This window comes from Psittacula echo, assembly GCF_963264785.1.
Source record: "Psittacula echo genome assembly, chromosome: 5".
NCBI classification, from domain to species: Eukaryota; Metazoa; Chordata; class Aves; order Psittaciformes; family Psittacidae; genus Psittacula; species Psittacula echo.
The window spans coordinates 23,508,647-23,534,420 of NC_137739.1; the positions used below are offsets into that span (position 1 = coordinate 23,508,647).

A 25,774-nucleotide genomic window follows, 5' to 3' on the forward strand; every position below is an offset into this window, starting at 1 on the left:
AAAACACAGGCATCTGTGGGGGGCTGGAGCACCTCCCGTATGAAGATAGGCTGAGAAAGTTGGGGCTGTTCAGCCTGGAGAAGAGAAGGCTGCGTGGAGACCTCATAGCAGCCTTCCAGTATCTGAAGGGGGCCTACAAGGATGCTGGGGATGGACTCTTCATCAGGGACTGTAGTGACAGGACAAGGGGTAATGGGTTAAAACTTAAACAGGGGAAGTTCAGGTTAGATATAAGGAAGAAATTCTTTACTGGGAGGGTGGTGAGGCACTGGAATGGGTTGCCCATGGAAGTTGTGAATGCTCTACCCCTGACATTGTTCAAGGCCAGTTTGGACAGAGCCTTGGCTGGCATGGTTTAATGTGAGGTGTCCCTGCCCATGGCAGGGGGGTTGGAACTAGATGTTCTTAAGGTCCTTTCCAACCCTAACTGTTCTGTGATTCTATCTATTACAAAGAACATAATTCTGGCTGGTCAAAAAAACTTTCTTTACAAAAAGCATGTATTTTAAATAGCAATATTCTGTTGTGTCTAAGTGTAGAACTGCAGCGGCATTCAGAGGTCTGTGTTAAAGCTTCTAATCAGAATCACATAAATCAGGGAGAATGACAGGCTGGTGGTTTAGTTAAACCAGCTTTTCAGAAATGACTCTGCAGCTTGTGCTCATTTTGTGGTTCACGTTACTGAGCCACTTCCCAGTGATTTACGGAGAGGCAAGAGGGAAAAGGAGTCATTTGGTGTTTCATAAGGGTACAAAGAACCCTGTTTCTGTTTCCTTCCCTTTTCCCCTCCCCAGTCTCTTAAAGTATATACGTTACCAAGCCAAAGAATGATATCATGGCGCTTCCATGCTGAAAGCGTACATTGTTCTCAAGTCTCCCTCCTTCTCTTTAGTCTGCTTTGGTAGAGTGGTAGTATTTTTTTGGTTTAAATTAAATATGGTGTTTGCAAAAGATGCCATAGAAAGTCTTACGTAAGACAACTCGGAGCACAAGCCCTAATTTTGAAGGAGTCGATGGAAGCCTGGTCTGTGTGTATTTCATTATCTTACAGATTCAGGTGTAATGTAGCTAATTTGCTTAGGGTTACTCTCTTACTGGCCTAGTTTTCCAGCTAAGGGCAAGTAATAGTAAACTGTGTGAATGGGGAAATGTGTTTGGTTTGAATTTTTTTAATCAGATGTTATACCTTAAGTATTCAGCCTTGACCTAGCCCTGCTTCCCATGCAAGAAGTGCAGAACCCCCCCCCAAAAATCTCCATGGGGTTAAAGTTGATTCTTGGTGCTTCAGCAAATCCTAGCAGTACAAAAAAAGCTATTAAGGACAAAGTAAGCTTCCAGTGGGTCAAGAGTACCTGAGTATGTTTAGAAAAATAGGGGAAAGACCTTTTCTCAAATGTTCTAAGCATCCAGATCCCTTCTTTCAGCTAGTGAAAAGCATTGCAAAATGTCCTTACCATAATGATTAGGGTTGTGACACTGCTTTTTGAACTCTCCTGTCTTTACTGTGGCTTCAGTTTTGTCTAGCAAGCTGGCCTGAGGGTTAAGCCAGATGAGATGCCTTCAAGCTCAAAGGTTGATACTGTGTAATATGGTGTCTATGGTATGAAAGCTCCTCTGTAGGAAACTTGGAGATCAAGTGTTTGATCCTGGTCTGGCAATATATCTATTTCTCTATAAAAAATTGGTTCTGTGGAGCAAAGAGTCTGGCTGTATATTTGTAAAGAGTCCATTTCAAAAATAAGACGCTACTGTTGATGAAAGAGCATGTTGATGTGAAAACAGGAATAATGACGTTTTTACACTGTCATCTTCACAAGAGGAATTCATTCATGTTTCTTAGCTATTAAAAACTCAGCATACCTGCTTAGGAGAGATTGTGAGCAGAAAGGAAAAAAAAGGAATTTCTCAGAACTGGCGCTTAGCATTAGTAGTACTAGTCTAAGGGGAAAATCTCTGTAGCTTTGTCTCTGTCTAGAGCTACTGCTTTGGCGTTATCCCTGACCAGGGATAGTCGAACTTAAGTCTTACCCTAACAATTAGTTTCCACTTTCAATATTAACATAATAACAAAAACTGGTTTAAACATAAAGTCTTTTTAGAATGAAAGCTAAAACTAGCTGAATAGCTTCTCCTGTCTGAAGAAGCTTTCTTTTACAGCACATGACTCTTTGGCTTTAGTCATTACACAGAAGTGGAAAAGAAGTTTTGAAAATATTTTGTGAACCATCTGACCTACCAACTAAATACATATGTTTGCATTTAGGAGCTTTTTATTCTGCTTTATTCATAGTGTTACCTGGCCACAGCGGGTTTGATGTGTATGGGGGAGTGTTACACACCTACAGATGGGTGTGTAAAAACATACACGTGCCACACTTTGACCAGTGAAACCATAGTCTTGTAAAATCTATAGGATGTCCACTCAAAATACATCAGAGTGGAGGTGATAGCTTGATTTGCTCAACAGTGAATGCAGTTCAGATCAAAGGACAAAGCAGATGCTGATCTAGAATTGCATATCAGACTACAGCTTCACTTAACACGGGCACACTTCTTGTGCTTCCAGGTATAATACCCATAAGCTGGGTGGTTCTGTGTTGCCATTCTGTGCTGTACTTTGGTGGAAGCAAGGTCTGTAGGGCCAGTTCTGAAGTTTGTACAATTCAGGGTAAGAAGATAAGTCAGTTCAAATCTAGAAATACTTTCCAGCTTGACATTCACCACTCCTCCACCAATGTTTATCACTGATTTGTAGTTATTCCCTCAACCTCTCAAGGTTAGATATTTTAATTCTGAGAAATAGCTCTTAATCTGTCCTAAGGGCAGGCTTAGTGACCTAACTGCTCCACAGAATACCTGTGGCTTCAAGCAAGTGCAGGCTAGCTGACCTGCTTCTGCTCATAAGCTGGTCACTTGAATGCACAGACTGATCCGAGTGTAGCTCCTGCTCTTGCTGTTGTCTGACCTTGCCATATCCCCACCTTGCAGAGCAATCTATGCAGTGGCACAGTTTGGTTTTTAGTATTTTCTCTCTTTCACTTCAATATGCCTTTTAAAATATTTTACATTATTCAAGGACAGTGACATTCAATCTGCTTGCAGTTTTGGGATACGTATTATCTGGGTGGGTGAATTAAAAGGGAGAACTGTGCTCTTTAAATACTGCAAATCTGAGAAGGGCATGTTGATTAAATCTTCTTTGTTTTGGCCCTGAATTGGAAATATGTTTGTCTGTACGCTACCTTGTGATCTGATCAGAATGTTTTGCAGAACATGTACACTATATTGAAAAGAATCAATTAAAACAGCATGTGGTGGGAGACACTATGAAGACAAAGATCAGTGCACAAGAGTTCAGTAGGAATTAATCTCTCCAGTGGCAACTGAGGAAGCTGATTTGTCAAATGGTACCCTGGAGTGAGACCTGATTTTTGTTCATAAGGTACAAGCCATCATGATCTGCTTTCAAGGAGCTATGGCTTAGTAACTTGTCATGCAATGGATTTCTTTTCAGGACTCTGAGCATGAAGACTTTGACCTTTAGCACCTCATATGAAAAGATGCACTCATACATTTTCACTGTTTAAGTTTAATAAGTTACATTTGTACAACTTTAGTATGCAACTTCAAGAAGTTGAGAACTGTCATGCTTTGTGTTTAGATTATATTTAATAATAACTTATTTCAGTGCAGGTGGACTAAGGGATCATAATAAGGCTTTAGGGATTTAACAGACCTGTAGATTCAACTAAGATTTTTTTGAAACTGCAGCAGCAGTTCCTTCTAGTCAGTTCTGACTATGTTTAGATCATGAAGTAGATGTAATTTTGGACTCATGGGGTTTCTTGAATGTCCAGTTGAGCATGCAGCTAGAGCTGTTGTGTCTTGTCTTCTGTGGAAACCTGAAACAGGAGACATAAAATTAAAAAAAGTCTTCCTTTCTCATGGATTAAGATGTGACCAGGGTGCACCATACAGATGTAGAACATTGTGTGTTCTATCCCACAGTTCAGATGTGGCAGCAATGAGTGAGAGAGAATACTTGAAAAGGAATTTTAGCCAGGAATTTTGAGCCAAGAATGCTTCCATAGCATTCCAAAGCTTTTTCAGGCTTTACTGGAGCATTACCTGATTGCCTTAATAAATGGCAAGTTGTCTTGTAAGCGTCATTAAATTCTTGATTGGAGCATTATCAAAGGAAAATCAGGAAAATCTCTTATGCTGACAGTAAGCAAAAAGCACTTCTCTGAAGGAAGTGAGATCTAAGGATGAAGTACTAAAGTATAAAACTATCCTTGCATGCTTGATCCTCCCATATTTGAGTTGTTAAAAAGTATTTCTTCCTTTTGTTAGACTTCTTTTTAAAGGAGTTTTCCGTAGTTCATGCTATTGAAATTATAGTTAAAAACATACAAGCAGTAGCAGTATTGTTTCTGTCCCTATCTAGCTCTATCTATGCATGGTATAAAATTTATTTGTGCTTCCAAGTAAGTGAAACTTGCTTTGCGTACTTTAAGGCAACAGAGTCACACAAAGTCTTGCTACACATGAACTAGCACTGAGAAAACACCTTTGCCAGGAGAGCTGGTTCTAAATCAGAAACAAGTTTACATATTAAAAGGAAAGGATAGAAACTCCAGGCTACTCTGTTACAGTAATCAGTGCCTTTTTGGCAACTAGCACATTTTCCCATTCCAAGACCTTTGCCAGAACCTAAAAAGATCTTTCTTTTGGTATTTGTGGAAAGATATAAAACTGATGAGTGCAAAGAGATCCAACATACTAGAATATATACAACAGGGGATTTCCATGTGACTAAGTCTAAGTGCCGTCAGGTTACAGCTGGCAGCTATCAAAACTAAACTAAATTACTAATACTAACTTTAAATAATTCATTCCTGTGTCAGGAGAGTTATCAGAGTCCTAAAATTATGAAATATACCAAAGAAAAACAGCACATGATAAATCTGTGCACTGTTTAATTCTGAGTGTTTCTCTCCTTGACTCCATCGGTTTTTCATCTTCACTTCAACACCAAGGAAGTGGCTTTTGTTGGTAGCACTCACAGCTCTTAAATGGATTTCAGGGCTTGGCAACTGGTCAGCCAGTCACAAGTGTCATAAAAGTACAGTACAGTAAACTGTCCTGGAACACATTCCAAAGATAATCTTGGAATTCTGCTGAACAAAAGTGATAGTATTACCAGGATTTTTCCTGGATCTATCCCATGGAAAAGTGGGGATTAGGCACAAAGTTAATATCAGATGTGCTATCAAAGTGTTAGAGCTGAGAGGAACAAAAGCATCAGTATTTTCTCTTTTATCACCCAAATTTACCAAACTGGTAAATCTTGGCAGTTTCGTGTCCATGTAAAATGTATTGTCCTGTGTCAAAACAGTTAAAAAATCAACATCATCTCATGTAACACATGAAATTAGATGAAACTGATTTCAGCTGCGTTTCACTTTGGGCTACACTATTTTAAAAGAAAACAAAAATCCAAACTCAGATGATTCATCTGTGTATAGGTTATATATAAGAAAGATTTCTTAATTTTCCTGAGAACTGAAATCACTGTAACTTCTATGTCCAGTTATGTTCAGTATTATGGAGTAATAGTGTAAGACTATATATGGGGTGCTGGTAAGAAAGTCCAAAAAATGGGTGAAAATACGGTGACAAAGGAGTTACGTGTGAAATGGTCAACTTCAGCATGCAAAATTTATGCATTTTGTAAGCTGAAATGCAGATCCTTCATTTCCCTATGTCACTAATTTCAGAGTGAACCCATTTTAGGTTCAGATACATTGAAAATTTGATTCAAGATGACAAGTCTGTGCTAAGGTGATCCCCAAGAGAAAGGAAAAAGGTGGAGCAAGAGAAGTTGGTAATAGTGGAATACTGTGCAGCCATGTCATCATATGTTATTTGTGTTCATGCTACTCTCATTAGTGCAATTAGATCACCTGATTTCCATTTGGATGCCTGTTTTTTAGAAGCTGGGAGAGTGACTTGATGTGGATCTGCTGCTTCCACATTGTTTCAGGAATAAATTTTGTCTGCTTAACCTGCTAGTTAAAATTCTTCAACCACTTGTGCTCATCTCCATTTATACTTGGTATGTAATTTCCAATATTATTTATACTCTGACCAAATTTGTCTCAAAGACTCCCATGCATGCTGCAGTCACTTGAACTATGGCGGATTTGAATTTAGGTAATATACTACAGATTGTACTTGACTAGATTGGGCTCCACAGCCAAGTATGTATATGGATCTATAGTCAAGACTGATGATTGCAGTGTCAGATAAATAATATCTGGTCTGAAATATCTTAATTTTATGCAAAGTTATTGATTCCATTCAAGTTGTTTTCACAGTTTGACACGTTAGTATAACTTTGGTTCATTTCTTACAATGTTGCTTTCATACATTTGCAGTGACATAATTTCATTCCAATGTTGTAACATCATACCCCATAGACTCACACTGACATAATTTTAAAAACTTAGAGAGGATGCTTTGTCCTATTTGAAGGAAATTAAGCCTAAGTATAAATATTATTGAAATCATGCTACCCTCAGTCTCCCCTCATTACACCAGTGTAAATTAGGAGACATTTTAATGAAACCCATAGAATTAAAGTTTATTTCAGGCCTGTTCATTTAGAAGAATAATCTCTAGTCTTAATTCAAGCAAGATCTGATAAAATAATCTGTCTCTAGATACTTTCAAAATGTAATTTTCTTGGTTATGCATGTAGCTCTGCTGATTTAAAAAATGGGATGGAGGTAGGAGGCAGTTTCCGAATCTCTGCCTCTTGCTTTGGGACATCTGTGACTCTTTTCATAATTTTGGTGTTACCCTGAATTGCTCATATGTAAGACTGTGGAAAACAGATCTTGGGACCTTTGTGTTCTTTGTCTATTAGATCTTATCTAAAAGCATATGGACTAACGCTTCCAGCAAAACTAAGTATCACAAAACAGAAGGAATATGAAGTACTTTAGAGGAAGCCAACCAGTATCATGGGCTATGTGTGCTTTGCACAAGTATCTTAGAGAATCTTGAACAATTTTTGTGAATAAAATCAATCTATGATGGTTGCAGTGATGTTTATCTGAATTTTGCCAGCTCACTGATATTTTTATTATAAGTCTTTTATCTCTGTTATAAAATAAACAAAAGATAATTTTCCCATAAAAGCTATAGCTGTGGCACTTGCAGTCATAGGTCAAGGTAAGCAGTTATACTGCAGGTTAGATTTGGCATTGTGTGTACTTCTTGGGACCTTAAGTTTCTTGGGACCTTAGGTTTTGCAGATAATGTTTCTTCCCTTATTGTGTTACTTAATTCCAATTTACATCAAACTAAAAAGTGTTTCTATTTAGACAGTACCACGTATGTAAAGACAGATTGAGCTGGAATTTGTCAGTGAGAACACAATGCTGCTAAAAGAGATAGGGATCAGGTTTTTTTGTAAATTGACATTACAGTGAGGCCATAGGACAATTACAGTGCAGAGACTTGCTGGCATTCAGGACTGAGATGGAAAGATAGTATGAAAGAGAGTATAATAAAATATACAAAGGATGCATTTTCTGAAGACAACTGCTGTACCAGTAAAAAAGCCCAGATAAAGCTGGAATTAATCAAATATGTATGATTGTATAATATACTCATTTTCAGTATAATTAAATATTGTTAAATATCAGTTGTTAACTACAGTTTATCCAATAGATGACAGATTAGATAGAGGAGATACAGGCATATGCATATCATGACCTTTAATCTTAAATGTTGATCAGCTCATGTTTTTTACCTTACCATGCTCTGCCTACAAGGTTTATGAATGTAGGAGGGCATTTTTTTAAAGAGGAAAAGGATACCTGGTTGAATGGAGCTGTAGAGGTGGAACTGTATAAATATGAAAAAAGGAAGAAAAAAATATTTTTTTCTTCTTAACTGTTCTGTCCATTATTTCTCCTTCCGTCTACGTACCTATCTCTATATACATATACCCCAGATGAGGCAGGAGTAGCATTGCTCTGGAGCCCAGAGTTCCCTACTGCTTCCGATAAGTAGTGAGGATGTAAGGTGCTTAATGCAGTGTGGAGCTCTCCTGCAACTTGCCAAGGGAAGGAGGCCGGAGCAGTGGAAACATTCCTACTGGAGAGAGCATGAGTGGGAGGAGATAGGATTACAGCTCCTGCTGCACTAAACCATGGGGGGAAGCAATTGGAGGCCAAGTCTTCACTCCGTGGTCCAGAACTTTTTGGAAGAGAGTCAGACTAGAAGATCTGTTTCAGTAGATTGGGAATTAATTTGCATCTCTATGGAGTTAGATGATGCTACTTACATTTTTGGGCAAATTAACCAAGTTACTTCTAGGATGTGAGTTAGCAGCATGCCTATTACTACACAACATGTGCAGGCTTTCACTTTAAGGTAAATGTTAAGCAATAGTCCCTACTGGACTGGTACTAAAATTATATTGTACCTATTTGAGGAAAATTCTGGCCTCAGAATACCAGTCAGGTAGGAGACTGAGGTGAGGACAGTTCTCTGTTTTCTCTTCCTTGCATTTTGGAGTACTGTATTGCCATGATGCACTTGCAAAGAGAAGGGTTGCACTTTTCTCTGTTCATGTACTGTTTCTTTGTGCTTCTGTTCTTTGTGAGGTTTTAATTTTCTGTTGCCTATAATGCAGAGAACAAATTTCCCTAAAGCTCGCAAGCTGTGGAAGGTGCAGAAAAAAAATCCCAAACCCCAAACCATCCTGTAAAGGAACGATGGAGGAAAAATAGATGGATTAAGTTATTTAAATGTAATGCATCCTTAAACACGATAAATATATACCTCAGTAGTGTTTATTAATTCCTGTTGCTATTACAAGAGCTCTCGTAAGCAGTATCTTCAATGTAACCACATTTTAATGAGTCATTTTCATAAAGGATAGTGTAAAGGAATAGTTTCCTTGTAACAGACCGTATTGTAACATATATTTGATGATAAGACTAAACAATAGCATGTAATCTTTTGAATTAGTCAGAATAAAGGCCCAATGAATTTCTTTACATCTCTATTCTAGGATCACTAAGCAACCAAGGACAAATAGCTTTCTGTCTAGCTGGTATATTGTATTGCTTGTAAAAGCTTTTTAAAAGGACATTAGTTCTTTGGCATAGGAATAAATGGATTGTAAGCATATTACAGCTCCTCTTGAACAGTTTCTGGGGTTTGGCACGTGATCTCCCTGGGCTTCCCCAGTTTTAAATGCCTCACTTGAATTGCGCTTTGTGGCTATCATCATTGTGGTGCATCGTGTTGGTGGGGTTCTTTTGTGTTTATTTGTAGTTTTTTTTAATTTATTTAGTATTTTTAATAAGCTGCATTTGCAGTCAGGTGGGGCTTAGTGAATGTGGAAATCGTGTGCTATAGTTACAGCATCTTCAGGTACATGTAGGCGATTCGATAATTATGAACGCAGACCAATTTCATCTGCAAGTGTTCAGTGAGGAGTTGTGATGACACATGTGTTAGTCTTCTGCTTCTAGTTTCAACCAGAGGTAATGTTGGTGTTATATCCACATATATTCAAAGACCCTATCTTTGAATAGCCAGCAAGCCTGTACACAGAAGAAATGGAAAAGAGAAGTCTTGTTACGCCCAGCCTAGAGACTTGAAGTACAGAATTACAGTATATTTACTTACTGAAGGTCATATGAAAAGTATGTCTTGAAACTTATAATTAAACCTACATTTCTCATAAATTTGAGGAAGTTAGAAGGTATTACAGTCACTGTATATTATTTACTCCTATGGGTTGGATCAAACACCCCAGCACTCTACCAGTCCTGAAAGCAATACTACAAATAGGTAAAAAGTCTGAGTAATAAAGGTATTATGAAACTTGTCATTAAAAAAAATAATAAAATTAGGCAACTGCGGCATCTGAAAGTGTGAAGATTATTCTGAGAATATCCAGAAAATACAAATCTGACCAGCATTGTTCTGATGGGGCCTTCACTAAAGAGTGCTTTGTAGGGTTTATATTCTAGTCTTACTGTTGCTTTCATGAAAAAAGATGTAAAACTTCTATGTAAATTCCAAAGGCCATGTCATCTCAATATAGCACAGATTGAAGGTGATAGAGCAACAAGCTTTTATGGTGGATATCTAAGCCCAGACATGCAGCAGGAGCTGTTGCCATCAGCTTCAAATTCAGTATAACAGTTCTTCTGTGATTGCTGCTTGTGACATGGTTCAGCTTTTGGAAATCAAATATGTGGATACAAGAAGAGAGAAATAATATTTTTTTTCTTAAATCCCTTCTTACTGAAGGTAAGCCTGAATGGAAATTAAAAACAGGGAAACGTCTACCCTTTCAGGTATCTGTGCTTAAAATTATGCGTATGTGCGCTGGCTTAAATCCAGATACAAGATTTTCCTCTGTTTCCAGTGATCCATCAGAAATGATATTTTGAGCATACAGTCTCTGTGGTCTCTGTCTCACAGTTAAGATAGATGGCATGCTGCTGTAGTGTAAGCCTCCTTTCCCCAGTCTGTCAAACTCCTCAGACTTTCATTTACTTGCTAGTGTCACACCAAATGAGGCTGGTACTAGTGCTAGTTATTCTGATCATTGCAGAAGACGTCTAGAGTGTCAAGTATTTTTTTTGTTCTTCACAAAGATAGATCTGCAGATATGAAATACGTGGCATTCACTTCCTTGTAATCTGCTCAATATTTTTAGTTTTAATTAGTTTTCATTACACAAGCAAGCAAAATAGTTCTAACCATCCTTTGAGAGATCTTCACTGGCTCTGAACATCCTTTCTCGTTCCGTTTCCTCACGCATTTAATTGATCGTGGTGTTTGTCTGCCTCCTTGTGATTTTCTTTATAATTGCAATCCCGGTGGGTTTGGTGTGTTTGGTTTTGAGTTGGGAGGGTTTTTTTAAATAGGTCAGGCGAAGCAGTTGTATTGTGATGACTCTGGGCGTGCCTTTTCTTTATTTATCTCTCGGAAACTCATGAGAGTGATGCCCTTGAGAAATTTATTAATGAACAGGCAAGCGTGATCCTACGCTTGGTTATCATTTTTCCTTCATGTAAATGATAGCTGATGCTGTCATACCTTCCTGTTGCTGACTAGGTTTTTAATCTTGTGACTCAGTAAGCCTTTATACTATCCTAGAAGGTACTTCATTTTGTGCCTGGATTTTTGCTACTCTAGGCAATAACATTTTTTGGTGTTAATTTGTAGCATAGGATGCATAGCTATGAAAAGCAGCTGTTTCACTAAAAAAGGATTGAAAATAAAATGGTTACAACCAGATCCAACCACAAAAAATCCTGAAATTTGGAATTTCTGAATAAATTATTCTATTAGATATCTGTTTGTTTAAAGGTTAGGACAGAGTGATGATGTTTTTACAAATCTGACTCGTGCTATAAGAAAATGGGGTAGTTCTGTTGTGTGACTTTATTAACATTATGTGTTCTATTCCGCAGTGAAGTCTGCAGGACCTAACTAAGATCAGGTCTCTTACAGTAGATGTTGTAAAAACTCATACTAAAAGCTGATCTGTTTTTGGTTTTCGGATGATCACATTAGACAAAGTAAGTGACAGGGTACTGTTAGAAAAAAGAGTGGATCCATGGAATTAACATCTCAAGATCATGGAAAGGTCAGTCATACAAACTGGAATAAGTGACAACCACACATCCAGTTCTTGATCCACACTGTCTCACTGACCCGCTCGAGCCTGAGGTCTGTAGTCAACTGGGAAAAATGTTTAAAAGCGCCTATCAGGGTTATGCTTTAATTTTGGGGTTTGTGGTTTGGGTTTTTTCCTCCACAGTATTATGACTTTGGACTTAACACATTAAACTGAAATACTAACAGCCAACTTGAGGACATTGCCATTTCTGTCTCAACTGAAATGAATTTTGGATGTTGGGTGCATAAAAAATATCTTAAATACACAATATTAAAAGTTATGGGTCACATTATTTGCCAATAAGGGACCTGGTAGCATCTTTATTTTAATAGGAGGCAAAAAAAAGTGGCCTACAGTCACTTTTGAGACAAATATTACAAAGATCACAACTGCAGGGAAGTTCTTGTTGGGTCTGCTGTACTTGTATCCCGGAGGATATGGATGCAGAATGAAGGAAGCACATTAAATATTTTAAATCCAGCTTCTGTATTAATCTTGCATGCACTTGGAAGTAGCTGTTTGAAGCAGTTTGGAACATTAAAAAGAAAGAATTGAGGCAGAGTTAGGGAAACATAGACATTGCTGCAGCTGAATGCATGTGACGTCAAATCAAGCAGGGCCAGACGTACATGTCTGTGTCACACATGCACATCACTTCCATTGGCAGGCAGTGAGAAGAATTCTGTAGATAAAGGTGGGTTGTTTTTTTTTAATCTGGTTGCAGGCAATAGTTTCTTTTGACCGTTTAGAGGCTGTTATTCAGGGAACTAGGAGAGACAGAATGAGCCTTGAGAAAATAGCTGGAAAACAGATGGCACTTTAGGGTTCAAAAGAACATTTTCATGTACTTCTTCAGTGCTCTAGCAGAAGCACGTTCGCATGCAGCCCACACACATTTGCATGGTGAAACCCAAGATTAGCTGAATTCAGTGGCAAAATTTAAATGGATGATCGCTCTGTGCATTAATGCACTCTGTCAATGACTTAAAGGAATGTAAATTAGGAGAATTTTAAAAGTCCAGGTAAAATTAATTCCTTTTGTACTTAGGGTTCTGTTTTAAATTTGTGTATTTTTTGCAAGAAAAACTTTTTTTTTCCAAATTTCTCATTAGATTTTCCCTCTCTAAATCACTGTTAGTATCTCACTGCTCCAGTTTTTTTAGAGTTTTTAAGACAGACTTTCCAAGGCTCCAAATACTAATAGAAATACTGATTATCTACAATTAAGAAATCCATATTTTGTTGTTTTTTTTTTTTAATTTGAAGGTGAGAGTAAAGTCTTTTTCTTCTTTTTAAGCAGTCAGTCATAGATTTATTTTGGCAGCCTCATGCTTACATTTTTGAAACGTTTCTTTTTCTGAAAGAGAGTCCCCTCATTATTTGGTCTTAGTACATGTGGTTTTCTGTGTCTTCATTGCCAGTTTGTGCTTTCACTTCGAACTCGTAAACTTTGATATCTTTTTCTATATTTAATGTTTGCCGTATCATCTCTCTTGCCAAGTGTTGCATAAAATATTTCTTCTGAGTCAGTGCTATAACTAGAAGCAACTCGATTTCTTTTTAAGATCCCACACTTCAATTGATAGAGAGTAGGTGGTCTTTGTGGCTGGCCCACACAGACATGGCTGGAGGGGAAGTAACAAGTAAGTGTCACCCTTACTGCTCTCAAAACTAATCGGACACAGAATCACATCCAGAGTGCTTGGAAATGCATTGTCCCTTTACCTACAAATGCAGTTCTGAACATGACTCCCACATCGAATTGATTTTCCTTGACACTGTTTCTCCTTGTCCAACAAATAAAAGCCTCCGCTTGTCAGGAATTCACTTGGCCCTTATTGAATCAGCAAGCTTGTTTACTTCTGCCTGTGTCTGAGTCATTTCTCACACACAGTGCTCGCCTACACAGGATGCTTTTTTCAGACAGCAACCAAGGTCTAGTGTTAATTAGACACCAAATGTGTACCGTGCCCAAATTCTATCAAATTGTGTCAGACAGAAACTAAAAGTAAGATTTGAGGGAAAGTTTAACCAAGGGTGAGAATCCCAAATATTCAAACTCTCATGTTATTTCTATCAGGACACATACAAAGATGCATCTTGATTTCAATTAGTTAGGCAGGGACATTTTGAATAATTATTTTAATGTCTGCTACATTCTGAAAGTAGAAATGAAGACTTCAGTTTCATTAACTGCAACATTTGTGATATGGAGAATACTTTAATTTGACCTTCTCCAGTGCTTTCTCTCTGTAAAAATGTTATTTTTTGCAACTTTGCCTTTTCCTAACCTCCCGAGGTCAATAGGCTGTTCACTATAAGGTGTCTGTGCCATGCCAGATTTACATGGCTGTGATTTCACCCTCTAAGCCAGTTCTGGGCTTCTTGAGGAATATGAAAAGTGACTAAACTCCCAGGCGTTAGTGTTTCATGCCATTTTACCAAGCATATTCACTATTCATATTTCTTGCCAAGAAGAAATAGAGGGAGGAGGTTGCATTTTTGCAATGTGAAAGGAAAAATTTTCAGCTTTCTCACTTGATTATTTCTTCTGCAGAAGATGTTATTTCATGGGTTCTGAGTATTTTTAATGGTAGAACGACTGAGGAAATGCTACTTCTCAAGCTGGGACCTCTGCACTGATCTACTGGTTGTTCTTCAGTACCTCGTGAGATCTTTCATTCACTTCACTGTTATAGTAGACCTTTCTTCTTTCCTAACCCATTCCTGCAGAATACTCAGTTCCCTTGACACCACCTTCCATATATAGCTTTGTATGTATCCCAGGTGCTGATGTCCAGTATCGTTGTACAGTTCTCTTGATCGTTGCTCATTGTCTTCCATCTCTTCAGATGACTGTGTGTCAGCTAGAAATCATCTCTATGCTAGATCCCATAATTTACTGGGGCAGTGTTGTCAGCCGCTCTTCAGTTTGTCCTTTAGATTGGCTTTCAATAGTTTCACTAATTACTGTTGGTTGCTCTGAGATCTCCTTTCCATCCTTCAATATTTCATGTCTCACATCAGTTCAGGGTTTCATTGTGCTGCTTGATTCTTGCTTACTGTTATATGCCTGCTGAAAAGAAACTTACTTTGCCCTGGCTTTTAAGAAATGACATTTCAGTGGGTGTCTCTGTGTCACCCATTTGTTACCATCTTACTCATTCCCACATCCTGGGACACCCAGTTTCCTACTCTTCCCTTCTGTCACCACTCTGTTGTTACTGTATTTCTGATAAATCCACAATTGCTGATCTTCACTGTTACCAATATATGCTGTTGGATTAGATATGCATGAGCATTGTTTTCAGCAGTTGCTGTTGCTCTTTTTGGGAGGCTGTGTGCTCTTCTAGTACGATCTTCTGCTGAAATACCGTGTGGGAAAATTCTGGCACGTCATGCTGGTGCCAGTGTAAACATGCCCTTTGTCTGTTCTCTTACTGCTTTCACTGGAGGTCATGGTCCTAGTTATCCTCTGTTATTTCCCTCAGATTGTATGAGGCTTTAGTCATCTAGCATTCTATTCATTATGTTTTCTTAGACACCCTTTGTTTTCATGCTTAAATATACATTTCCTGGCTTCTTTCAGACCTTTATAAACATTCAGAAGGTGTTTGTTGTACACCAGGATGTAAGTAAGAAGCCGTCTCAGCTTTTCCACATGTGTACCTCCACTAGGGAGAAGCTCTAGGAACAATTTATAAACTTCCCCATGGTATTGGGTTTCTAACCTGATTACTTGTTAGTTTGCTGAGCTATGACTAGATCTAAATGAATGTTTTCATTCCATATTGCTGTGATGCTTGATGAAAAGGATTTGCCTTCTGTATAAACAGTAACAGAACTGTGTAAAGGTGAAAGGCAGAGACTTGAGATACTTGTCTCTGTATTTTTAAAGGATTTTACTAGTTCCACTTAGCTCCCTGCTAGAGAGAATTTACAGTCATGCATGAATGATATGTCACTTAAGCAGTGTTAGAGCATTTTAATTTGCTTTAGCGGGTGACCAGGTAATACAGGTCATACCAACAAGGGATGTTAATATGTGAAGCCTTTGGTTTTAAGCAACAGCAGTTTAATTTCAGTGGAATCACTAGACACTTATTTTTATGCTCCTCAATCTTCAGCAGGATACAGATCTCTTCAGTTCCCCGTTATATCATCATCCCTGTGCTGAAATGTGACATCTTATAATAGTGTTTTCGTAAGCACTATAAAGAGAGTTTTGAGTGATAAGGTAGTTTAACAACTTGGGTAAGTATTGAAAAAATCAATTGAAAAGTTGTGAGGTGGACATCTCAAATGAGATCTACAGATCCTGTAGCAGGAACTTGCAAATGGAATAAAGAAGGTTTGAAAAGAAACTGAGTCTCAAGAGGCAAGGGTGTTCTCATTTGAGGCCAGCTTTTATGACCCTCCTTTTCCTTCATTTTTTCATGGAAAGGAGTGTTTTTGCAAGTGGAGACAGTTGCCAAATGGACAGTTGATGACGGGACAGTAGTATCAGTCTAGAAAAAGGAGAAATCAGCATGCAGTCAAAATGACTGACTGATCAATTAAAGATGAGTTGGGTGAAAGCAGTTCACTTCCTATTCTAAATAGAGTTCTCCACAGTGAGATTCAGTGACATAAAAAAGTTGATGTTCTTATGCACCTTTTCATAGATCTGTGAGATGAAAAGGAGAATGAGAGAGAAAGCGGCTTTGTAAGGAGCGGATTTCCTTAACAAAGGATGTGGTGGGTATGGTTTTAAAGCCCTTATTCATGGGGCTTTTTAAGGAAAAATAAAAGAAAAAATTACTTATTTATCAAGTTCAGATTTCATAAAAACAGGACCCAAAACACAGTTTGAAGAATTGAGTAAAGTCCCGTTGACTTCAGTAGGAACTGGATCCAGTCACTTGCTGAAAATGTGTAACTGATCTCAATCAGTTTTATTACATTTCATTATGTTTTCTCTTGGACCTTTTGATGCATATGTCAGTTAATCTGCTAGAAGACCAGGAGTTAACTTGCATTCCTCACATGGATCGTTTTAATATCAGTTTAAGTATTTTGAAGCTTACAAACATTATGCTGTAAGCATTGTTAGCGAGCCGCCTTCTTTGGTGGCAAAGTAATAATGCTTGATCATGTTTCAAACAAACGTGTCACCCTTCACCACTAAAAGATTGCTATTTTCATGCTGATGCAAAACAACCCTAAGAAGTCAGCATCTGTTATCACGGAAAACCCTGTGAGGAAGGGACGATACGTAAATAGACGTGAAGTCTGCTTGCCCTTTTGAACTCAAACAAACTTTGAAAAAATGACTCCATGAATTATAGGAGGCTTCTGATATTTAGTGTAAGGCCTGGTCTGTATATGCTTTGAAGGCTCTACTGGTGTGTGCCTGGGTGGCTGCCTCACCTAGAAAATCTGTGAGGCTTCAGTGTATCAGCTTTTTTTGTATCATCTATTTAAGTCAAAACTTCTTTCAGTTCCCCCCAGCCTGTGTGTCAGTCAATAGATATGGAGAATATAGGTGTGGTGGTGTTGCTGAAGACATTGGGAACTTTATTAGCTTCTACATGAAAACTGAGCTCCTTTTTCAGTGAGAAATACCACTTGACACACAGCTTTAAATGTTATTCTGCCCCAAAATGGAGATCTGGGGAGTCTGACAAGTTCTTCCATTCAGGTTTATTTCCCGCCATTGGTGTTTACTATAAAATAGGAGTGTTTGCATTTGATTTGTTTGGGGAATATATTCCTGAACAAATGAAGCTTATAAATAATTTGTAAAGTATCATTCCATCCCATTCTTTGTTATACAACATAGTGTAAGAGGTTAGTTCAGTAAAATCAGTAGATACCTGTTAATATGTTTGATACAGCCTAAGATATAATGTTAAAATTAATTTCTTTAACATTCAGAAATGGTGTTAATTATGAAGCCCAGCTTTAGCACTAGAAATATTGTGACAGGCAGTTAGCGTACACTCTTGACATCTGGTTTTTGAGCTGAGCTTTTTTACAATGCTTTTTCCAGCTAAGTGAAATTCATTTAGTGTGATTTACTACATATAAATCTCTGAAAATGAGAGGGAGATGTTAATCCAGCAAGCTGTCTATTTTCCATGTCATTATCATGGTGTATGCAGACAGGGGAAGTGCACGCTCCTTTATTGGGGTTTTCAGAACAACAACAGAGCAACTCGAAGGAGGTCCCTAAACAAATCCATATGTAATGACTGGAGTTATACAAGTTGCATCATTTGGAACTTTTAAAGCTAGTAGATGTAACTCAAAACAGTTTTGTATAATCCTGTATCAAGAGGGGAGCTAGGCAAAATGTGATTTAATGAGGGATGACAGGGAAAAAGGAGGAGTGCGTTTTTCCTGGTTTTCAGGTGGGGAAAGATTTTTTTCTTAATACAGTTGGATCGTAGGATAATTGAGGTTGGAAGGGGCTATATATTGTTGCCTGCCAAAATACACATTAGTATACTTTAAGTAGATTACTTCAGTGTGGCTGAATAATTAATAATTGGAATTGGCTGCATAAGTTGTGCTCTTTCTGATTTGCAGAGTTGAGATTTGAGTTCCTTAGATGCGCACTTAGGCACATAAGTGAGTTCTTGAAAGTCTAAAATAAGCTTTATGTTGTATTAGACTCAAACTTTAAGAAGGCAACTTACACAAATTCAATGGCAAAATGAGAACCAAAGCCAAGAAAAAGAAAAGTTGGAGGGAAGCTTTCTAGCTTTCCAGCTGGAAGCTGCTTTTCTTACATACCCTCTTGGGAATTGCTTCCATGATCCCTCGTGTCCATAAGGGTATGTAGCAGTAGTAATGCCTTTTATAATAGGTATCATACAGTGGCTGTAAACTTTTTAAAGTGAGGGTGTATCTGAATCTAAGCTGACTGGTGTTCAGATCTGACGGTCCTGCAGGATTTTGCTATAGATTTTACAATGAACTTTAGGGATAAAATTGCATAATCTCTGCTAATGAGGTATTTTTACATATCTAATTGTGGCTTGCAGCAATTGATCAGGGGACTATGACACATTCTTGATGGTATTTCAGGTCACTGAATTCTCAGGTAAGTAGAAAAACTCCCTGTGGCAATAGTTACCTACAAGTTTCTGAAAATACACTTCCCTATTTGAAGGTATTTATAAGACTTGCTGTAAATACCTACTATCGCCTGCTACTGCCTTTACTGCATGGGCATTTACTGTAGATTAGGAAAGTGTCAATATGATAATAGTAATGATTATGGAAATACGATGTTGCTAAACATCACTATTCAGTCATGCTAATCCATGCTCCGAAAGGCAGCCCTGTGGCTCTTCTTTTGTCCAAGGCTTGTTCATGTCAGGTCTCCTCAAAACCTCCATGGACCACACAGGAATCCCAGCTCCAGCCTGCTGCTGACTATGCTCTGTGGAATAATTTTTCATTACTTGGCAATACCACAACCTAGATATAGGCCCAGAGACTCACTGGGGAAGGCTGACTGCCCAGATCTGGGTCTTGTTCCTAATCTGAGATTTCTACCTCGCTATCACCTTGGTTTTTGCTAAGAATGGTTAGTGAAGATTCCTAAATAGCATCAGCCTGGGTTGCAGTAAGGTTGTAGAGAAGCCATGTCTGAGTGTACTCTGTGTGTGTTTGTATTCACTTCAGGACTTGAAAAGCATTCAGTGATGGTGGCGAGGCCTTCCAACTTGCTATGGGTAGTGGTCTGGCACAGTGATGTGCTAAGTCTTAACAACATTGGAATTTCCTTAGTGTTGGCTTGAAATATCTCGGGTCAGGATGAAAATATATTGATCTAGAAGCCTGCTTCATAATGTAGTTCTGAACACCTCCCAAAGAAGGGCCCCTAAATGCTAAGATATGAGAAACATGGGTTATACCTGCTGCTGCTGCTGAGTCTAAGTGGTTCATGTTCAGCAAAAGTTAATTGAAAAGATTCAGTTCTTCTCTTTCCCAGTCTCATTAATGTTACACTTTGGGAGTGCAACATTTTCTTTGCACGGTCACTGGTGTGATGCACTGTGTTAGTTGGCCAAACACCTTTGGATTTTATAGTCAATATTCTCTCAGTATGTAGCCTACATTGTTTCTGAAATTGGCTTAAAATCACACCAACTAGCTTCAGGCTGTGATTCATTTTAGGTTGCTGCATTTGGTTTCCAGACCCTAGCCCAAGTTCCTTTTGAGTTAGTAGGATTCTTTCCGTTGACTTTTGCAGTACTTGGATCAGATCCACAGTGTGTAATTCCTCCTCTTGCTTCCCCTTCCCTCCCTGAAATGCGCTTGGAGAAAATCATAATATAATCTGAAGAATAACAATATTGGGCCAGATTTCCAGTTCCTATAAAACAGAAAAGATTTTTTTTTCAAGTCAGTAAAACTGTGTTCATTTACATGAGCTTAATATCTTCACATACAGCCTAATATCTCTCTAATAAGCCATAAAGCTCTCAAAACTTATGTGAAAACCAGAACTGCTCAGACTATATTTCACAGTGATGCCAAAGTGCTATGCAATGACAGCTTAGTTCACCTAACTTCTATTGTCTTATTTTCTGTCTTATTTCTTGATACAGCCTTAATGCATACCAAAACTATCTAGAATTTCTCCCTCTACGATTCTATTTGTCTGGTCATCTGGTTTCTCATATGTTTGCTTCACCATGGGTTCAGCTGAAACACAGATTCTATAGAGAACAGCTTTAGTGACAGCCCTGCTTCAGACACAACTAAAAATATTGTGAGGGTGCTGAGGCGCTGGCACAGGTTGCCCAGAGAAGCTGTGGCTGCCCCATCCCTGGCAGCGTTCAGGGCCTGGTTGGATGGGTCTTGGAGCAACCTGGCCCAATGTAAGGTGTCCCTGCCTGTGGCAGGGGGTTGGAACTGGATGAGCTTTAAGGCTCTTTCCAACCCAAACCAGTCTGGGAGTCTGTGATTTACAGCAAGCCTAAACATATGTTGGATTTTATTTCACAGAAAGGGTTTTCTCAATTTCAATTGGCTGGATAGCAGTGTGAAAATAGACACATGGCAGGAATTTATTTACATTGATAACTGAATAATATACATTGTTATTGTAGAATCCAACTTCTTTCTCAGAGATCTGATGCATTAGAAAAACTGAATTGGGTGGATCATAAAATCTCAAAAGTTTCATCTTCAGCTGAAGTGTGTTGGGGAGGAAAGTGCTTTTTTCAGTTAGAAAGTAAAGCAAGTTATTTTATTTTATTTTTATTTTATTTTACCCTCGGTGAGAAATCCTTTCTACGTCTGTGAACCTGGAGCTATTCTGAAGGTAGCAGAATTACTCTGGATTTGTGCTGGTGTCACTAAGGTCAAAATATGGCTGTAGGAGTAAAATGGTACTTTTGTGGCACAGCACAGCATGAACAACAACTGTATTTAGGATGCAGCAAAACCCAATCTCTATAGACAATGAGCATTCAATTGATTTTATAATAGTATAATAATACAAAGAGAAAAAAAAAGGGGGAAAGACAGAAGATGTACGTTCATCAGGAAATAACATACCAGTGGTAGATTTTATTTGTCTGCACAGTAGTCCCTAAGGGAAATGGAACCAAATATGCTTTCTGCTAACTTTCCATTCCCAACTCTTAATCAAAAATACAGATTCTAACTGCTCATGGAACTTGAACCCCCCCCGTGACAGTATGTGGAAGCTGAAATTCAGCAACAGTTAACTCCTTCCTGCAGCAGTCTCACTTGTAGTGGAACCGACAGGCTTAAAATGTTTTAACATAAGTTTTTGGGGTGTTTCTCAAATGCTTTTCTAGGCATTCAAAGAGGAGAAAGTTGCTAAATAAAATTCTGTAGACTGTTGTCTAGGCTGAGGCACCGTTTGAACTGCAATTTTCAAACTTGATGTAAAAAACATTTGCTTCTTTCATGATACATTGTCCAGACTAAAGACATGAGTCAGTTCTCATTTGCTAAAAGCTGATCATACCAATGTCAGTTCAAAGTGAAGTCTTGGAACTAAAATACAAAGTTTGAGATGAAAAAGTGTGGTTTGTGAAGATGTGAGGCTTATTCTGCTCTCATACGCATATAAACCAAGAGGAAAACCTCATGTGTGTATAGCTATTGCAGAAGTTAATGCTCCTGCAACTGAGAGCGACAGCACAGACAGTCTTAGCAGCTAAACAGATGTTAATGAAACTAAAAGTACTTGAGTGTGTTCTGACAGGGATAGATCAGAAGTAACTATTTTTCAGTATCTCTAGAGCTGGATTGACTTCCCGCTGTGCTTCACACAAAAGACAAAATGCAGAAACAAGTATTTCCTTGCACTCACATGTTTTAAATGAGAACTGTCAAACCAGATTACACCTGCAGCTGCTTATTCGAATAAAGAGTTTGATTCCTTGTAAACTTATCCTGGTCTAGTAGCTTTGACCAACCTGGTCTAGTCGAAGGTGTCCCTGCCCATGGCAGGGGGTTGGAACTCGATGAGCTTTAAGGTCCCTTCCAACACAAACCATTCTCTGATTTTCAAACTTCAGAAAGCTGTACAGCTTTCCATGCTTTCTTCGTTCCAGATGAATCTGTCTCCTCAGGTAACAGAAGTCGAACAATGCAATTTTAGGCTGAGGTGGGGTGTTTGTTGGTTGGGTTGGCTTTTTTAAAGAGTTCGTTTTTGCCTTTTATTATCTGTGATTTTGTTGGTTGGGAATTGATCTTGTTTTGTTCTCTATGCTATGTGTCCTAATCTGAAATATGTTGTGTTGCAAAAGGCTTATGTGCCACGTAAGTCTCAATTACAAACACTGTCAGCCCACAAGGGAGGTTTGAACGTGTAGAAGATACACAGCACAGCCATAAATCCAAATGTCATTACCCACACTCCATTAAACATCTTATAGCCTGCCTTTTACAGGGCCAATTCTTAATTTCTGGCACTACAGCTAAATTATGTTGAGCATTTCATGGGATGTACTAATGAAAGCATTTTTTAAAGCGTGATTTAGGATGTGGCTTGTATAGAATATGCTGCTTTATGATACTGCACTGGTATTTATTTGATTGTTCTGCATGGAGAACCGGAGGAGATAAATTAATGGAATTGCCAGCTGAAGTCACAGATGCTGCTGACATGGGAGAAGATACATTTGTACTTGGTGAAAAGAGTTATTTCAGTTTAGGAAGAAAATGAGTGTGGATCTGGAGGATATACACTATAGATAGGTGCCTAATTTGGCAGTCAGATCCCCTTCTCCACCTGAAATTCCTGTGTAGGTCAAGCCCCAGGGTGTCTGGTATAAAGGCAGTGAACGTAAGCAGTCCTGAGCTGTCCCACTAATAAAAAGCCTGGGGACTTCTCTTGTATTTTCTTTCACAACTCAGCATAAATTCAGGTATCTGCAAACAGTTCCAGATGTCTTCTTTGTAATGTCCCTCGTTAGACTGATTTAATTACAACATCAGACTATTTTAGGTAGAATTTATGTCAATTGTTAAATTAAATGGTACTTCATTCTCTTCAATAACTTTTTTGGTATTTTAGGAGACTGTTTTAGTGGTTTGCCCTTCACTACTCCTTTTATATAGCTCCCTAGCCTAGGAAGAAAGCCAGTTTCAAGACATATAAAACGGTGTCTTTATGAACATATTTTCCAAAAATTAATCTGAAAACCATTCATATTCCCTAACATGTTTACCCTAAACACATGAAGAACGGGATCACTGGGTGCTGCAGGACTAGGAGAACATGTAGCATTGTTTCCGTACAATATGAGAATCTTTAAATACTACCTCATTTTCTTTTTTTTTAATTGACTTATTAAATTCAGATAAAAACTATTCTATTTCTTTCGTTCTGTTATAAAGCAGACTACTAACACATTTCTATGGCTTTTAATTGAAGCAAACACAGCTTTTACAGTCAAAAAAAAAAGTGATTTCCCAGTGAGTGAATCTCTCTAAAGAGCTTGTGTTTGTTTTTCTTTTCCCCCGTATATGCGTTTTCAGATGCTGCACAACAAACACGTGATGGTTCGTGTTGGAGGAGGATGGGAGACTTTTGCAGGTTACTTACTGAAGCATGACCCGTGCCGAATGCTGCAGATCTCCCGAGTGGATGGGAAAACTTCTCCAATCCAGAGCAAGTCTCCAACCCTCAGGGACATGAATCCAGACAATTACCTGGTGGTTTCTGCCCATTACAAAACCAAGAAGGAGATTAAGTGAAATAAGCTTCTCATGTGATTGGGACTCTATGTATGTAGGTCCAAATTATTTTCTCAAGTGTAGTAAATTTAGTTTATGCTTTAAAAGGACTTTGGAAAATTTAAGGCAGACTGGAAATGGCAACACATTTTGAAGATCTTTGAACTGTAGAACTATTTATTTCTAGTACTGTATCTTTTATAGCAAATTACCCTTGATAGGCTAATTACTACAGTCAGATAACAAATAGACATATATTTTTAGCCAAATTATTACTCTTTTAATATGTGAATGTATTCTTAGAGTTACATAAAGGAGTGGATCCTGTTAATGGAAGAAAATACACAATACAATATATTTGTATGAAAATCGTATTACATTGAATCCTTGACTGTTAGACTAGTTGAAAAATAGATATGTAGGTGGAAAATGAATAATTGTGGAAATTATTTTGTAATGCCTCTTGAAATGAAAGAAAAATTGGCTATTTTTATGGTTTGCAAGAGTTTCTTAACCAGTAGAATACAAAGATTTATTGCATGCCAAACGACTTCCCAAAGTGATTACTTTAAAAATGAAAGCTCAAAAAAAACCCAACAACCCCACACCTCTACTCTTTAAAGCTAAAGACAATGCTGAAGGTTAGATCTGTGTGTAGATCCTTCCTGTTCCTTCCAGCATTGCCTGATATAGAAGCATGGGGAAGCTGAGAGGTTGCCCCTTCCTCTGCCAGACAATAGAGGTGTTAGTCGTGCTCACGGGGTGATGTTCTGCAGCCCCTGAAGGGAAGCAGTGCTGCAGGGGAAAGCTGCAGAAGATGCTGGTCCCTCTGGAGTCCCAGATTTGAGCTTTCTTTTCCCCTTATCTTTAATGTTGTTGGTCCTGCCAAATGTGAAATACTCATTGCCCTGTCAGTGGAGTGATTCACATTCTTGTAAATCACTTGCACACCTCAAAAATAGCTAAAGGCATACAGGGGCTTAGTTCACTATTTTGGCTACTTTTGTATGTTTATATTGGGTAATTTATGTGCCTTGTAACATCCTAGAAAAATCATTTTATAGGATTATTTCAGTGACTGTATAAATTTTAGCAGAACTCAGTTGTTTCATTACAAATGAAATAAATTTTTTTTAAATACTCCTACATTCTGGAAGGCTCATTTATCATTTGTAATCTGTGTTCCCGTGCTTTGCTGCTGCTGCCTGGATGCCTATGATACACAGCACTGCTCACTAACCAAATAATGAGCTACCCAGTGGACAAGGCAAGCATTCATTTACTACAGATAGCACAGAAATACTGGATGTTATTGAAATTTAATTTTCCTTTGCAGAGAAAGAAAAAAATCAATAGCATTCTTGAGATAATTTTATCGGTGCCAACTATTTTTTCTGCATGTTTTGATGTTCAAAACAGCCTCATGCTCTGCTCCCATGGTCTTTAAAATTAACAGCAAAATATCTGCTGGCTAGACATGATCAAGACCACCTTCTTTCATGTTCCACGACTTGTATCCTGTATCTCACTTGTGGAGCCACTATACCTAAAAATATCTGCTCGATACCAGCAGTTCACAATGGTTTGGTGCACCGTACTAAGCAACAATACATTTGACCCGTGTTTTTAGCAGGAAAAATTGAAGCCTTTTTATTCTTAGTTTTGAGATGTTTTACAGGCAGATCAAACATCTACTCAAGCAGTAAATCCTTTGAAAAGCCACAAGAAGACACGGTTCTGATGGAACCAATGGATGTAGCCATTAGGGAGTAGAGATGAGACCATAAGCAACATTACTTGTAAAAAATCCAACACAGCTGAAAAAAACCCTCA

At 38.2% G+C, this 25,774-nt stretch overlaps 1 protein-coding gene across 1 annotated transcript in view; it reads left to right on the forward strand.

Annotated features, from left to right (window-relative positions):
* Positions 1 to 23,962, forward strand: part of GAS2 (growth arrest specific 2) — a gene marked incomplete at its 3' end in the record, with an annotated part of 82,896 nt that extends 58,934 nt beyond the window's left edge. The window contains exon 7 of the mRNA XM_080619491.1: positions 23,744 to 23,962. Within this exon, the coding sequence (XP_080475617.1) occupies positions 23,744 to 23,962 (219 nt within the window). The remainder of the gene's footprint in view (positions 1 to 23,743) is intronic.
* Positions 23,963 to 25,774: the final 1,812 nt, after the last annotated feature.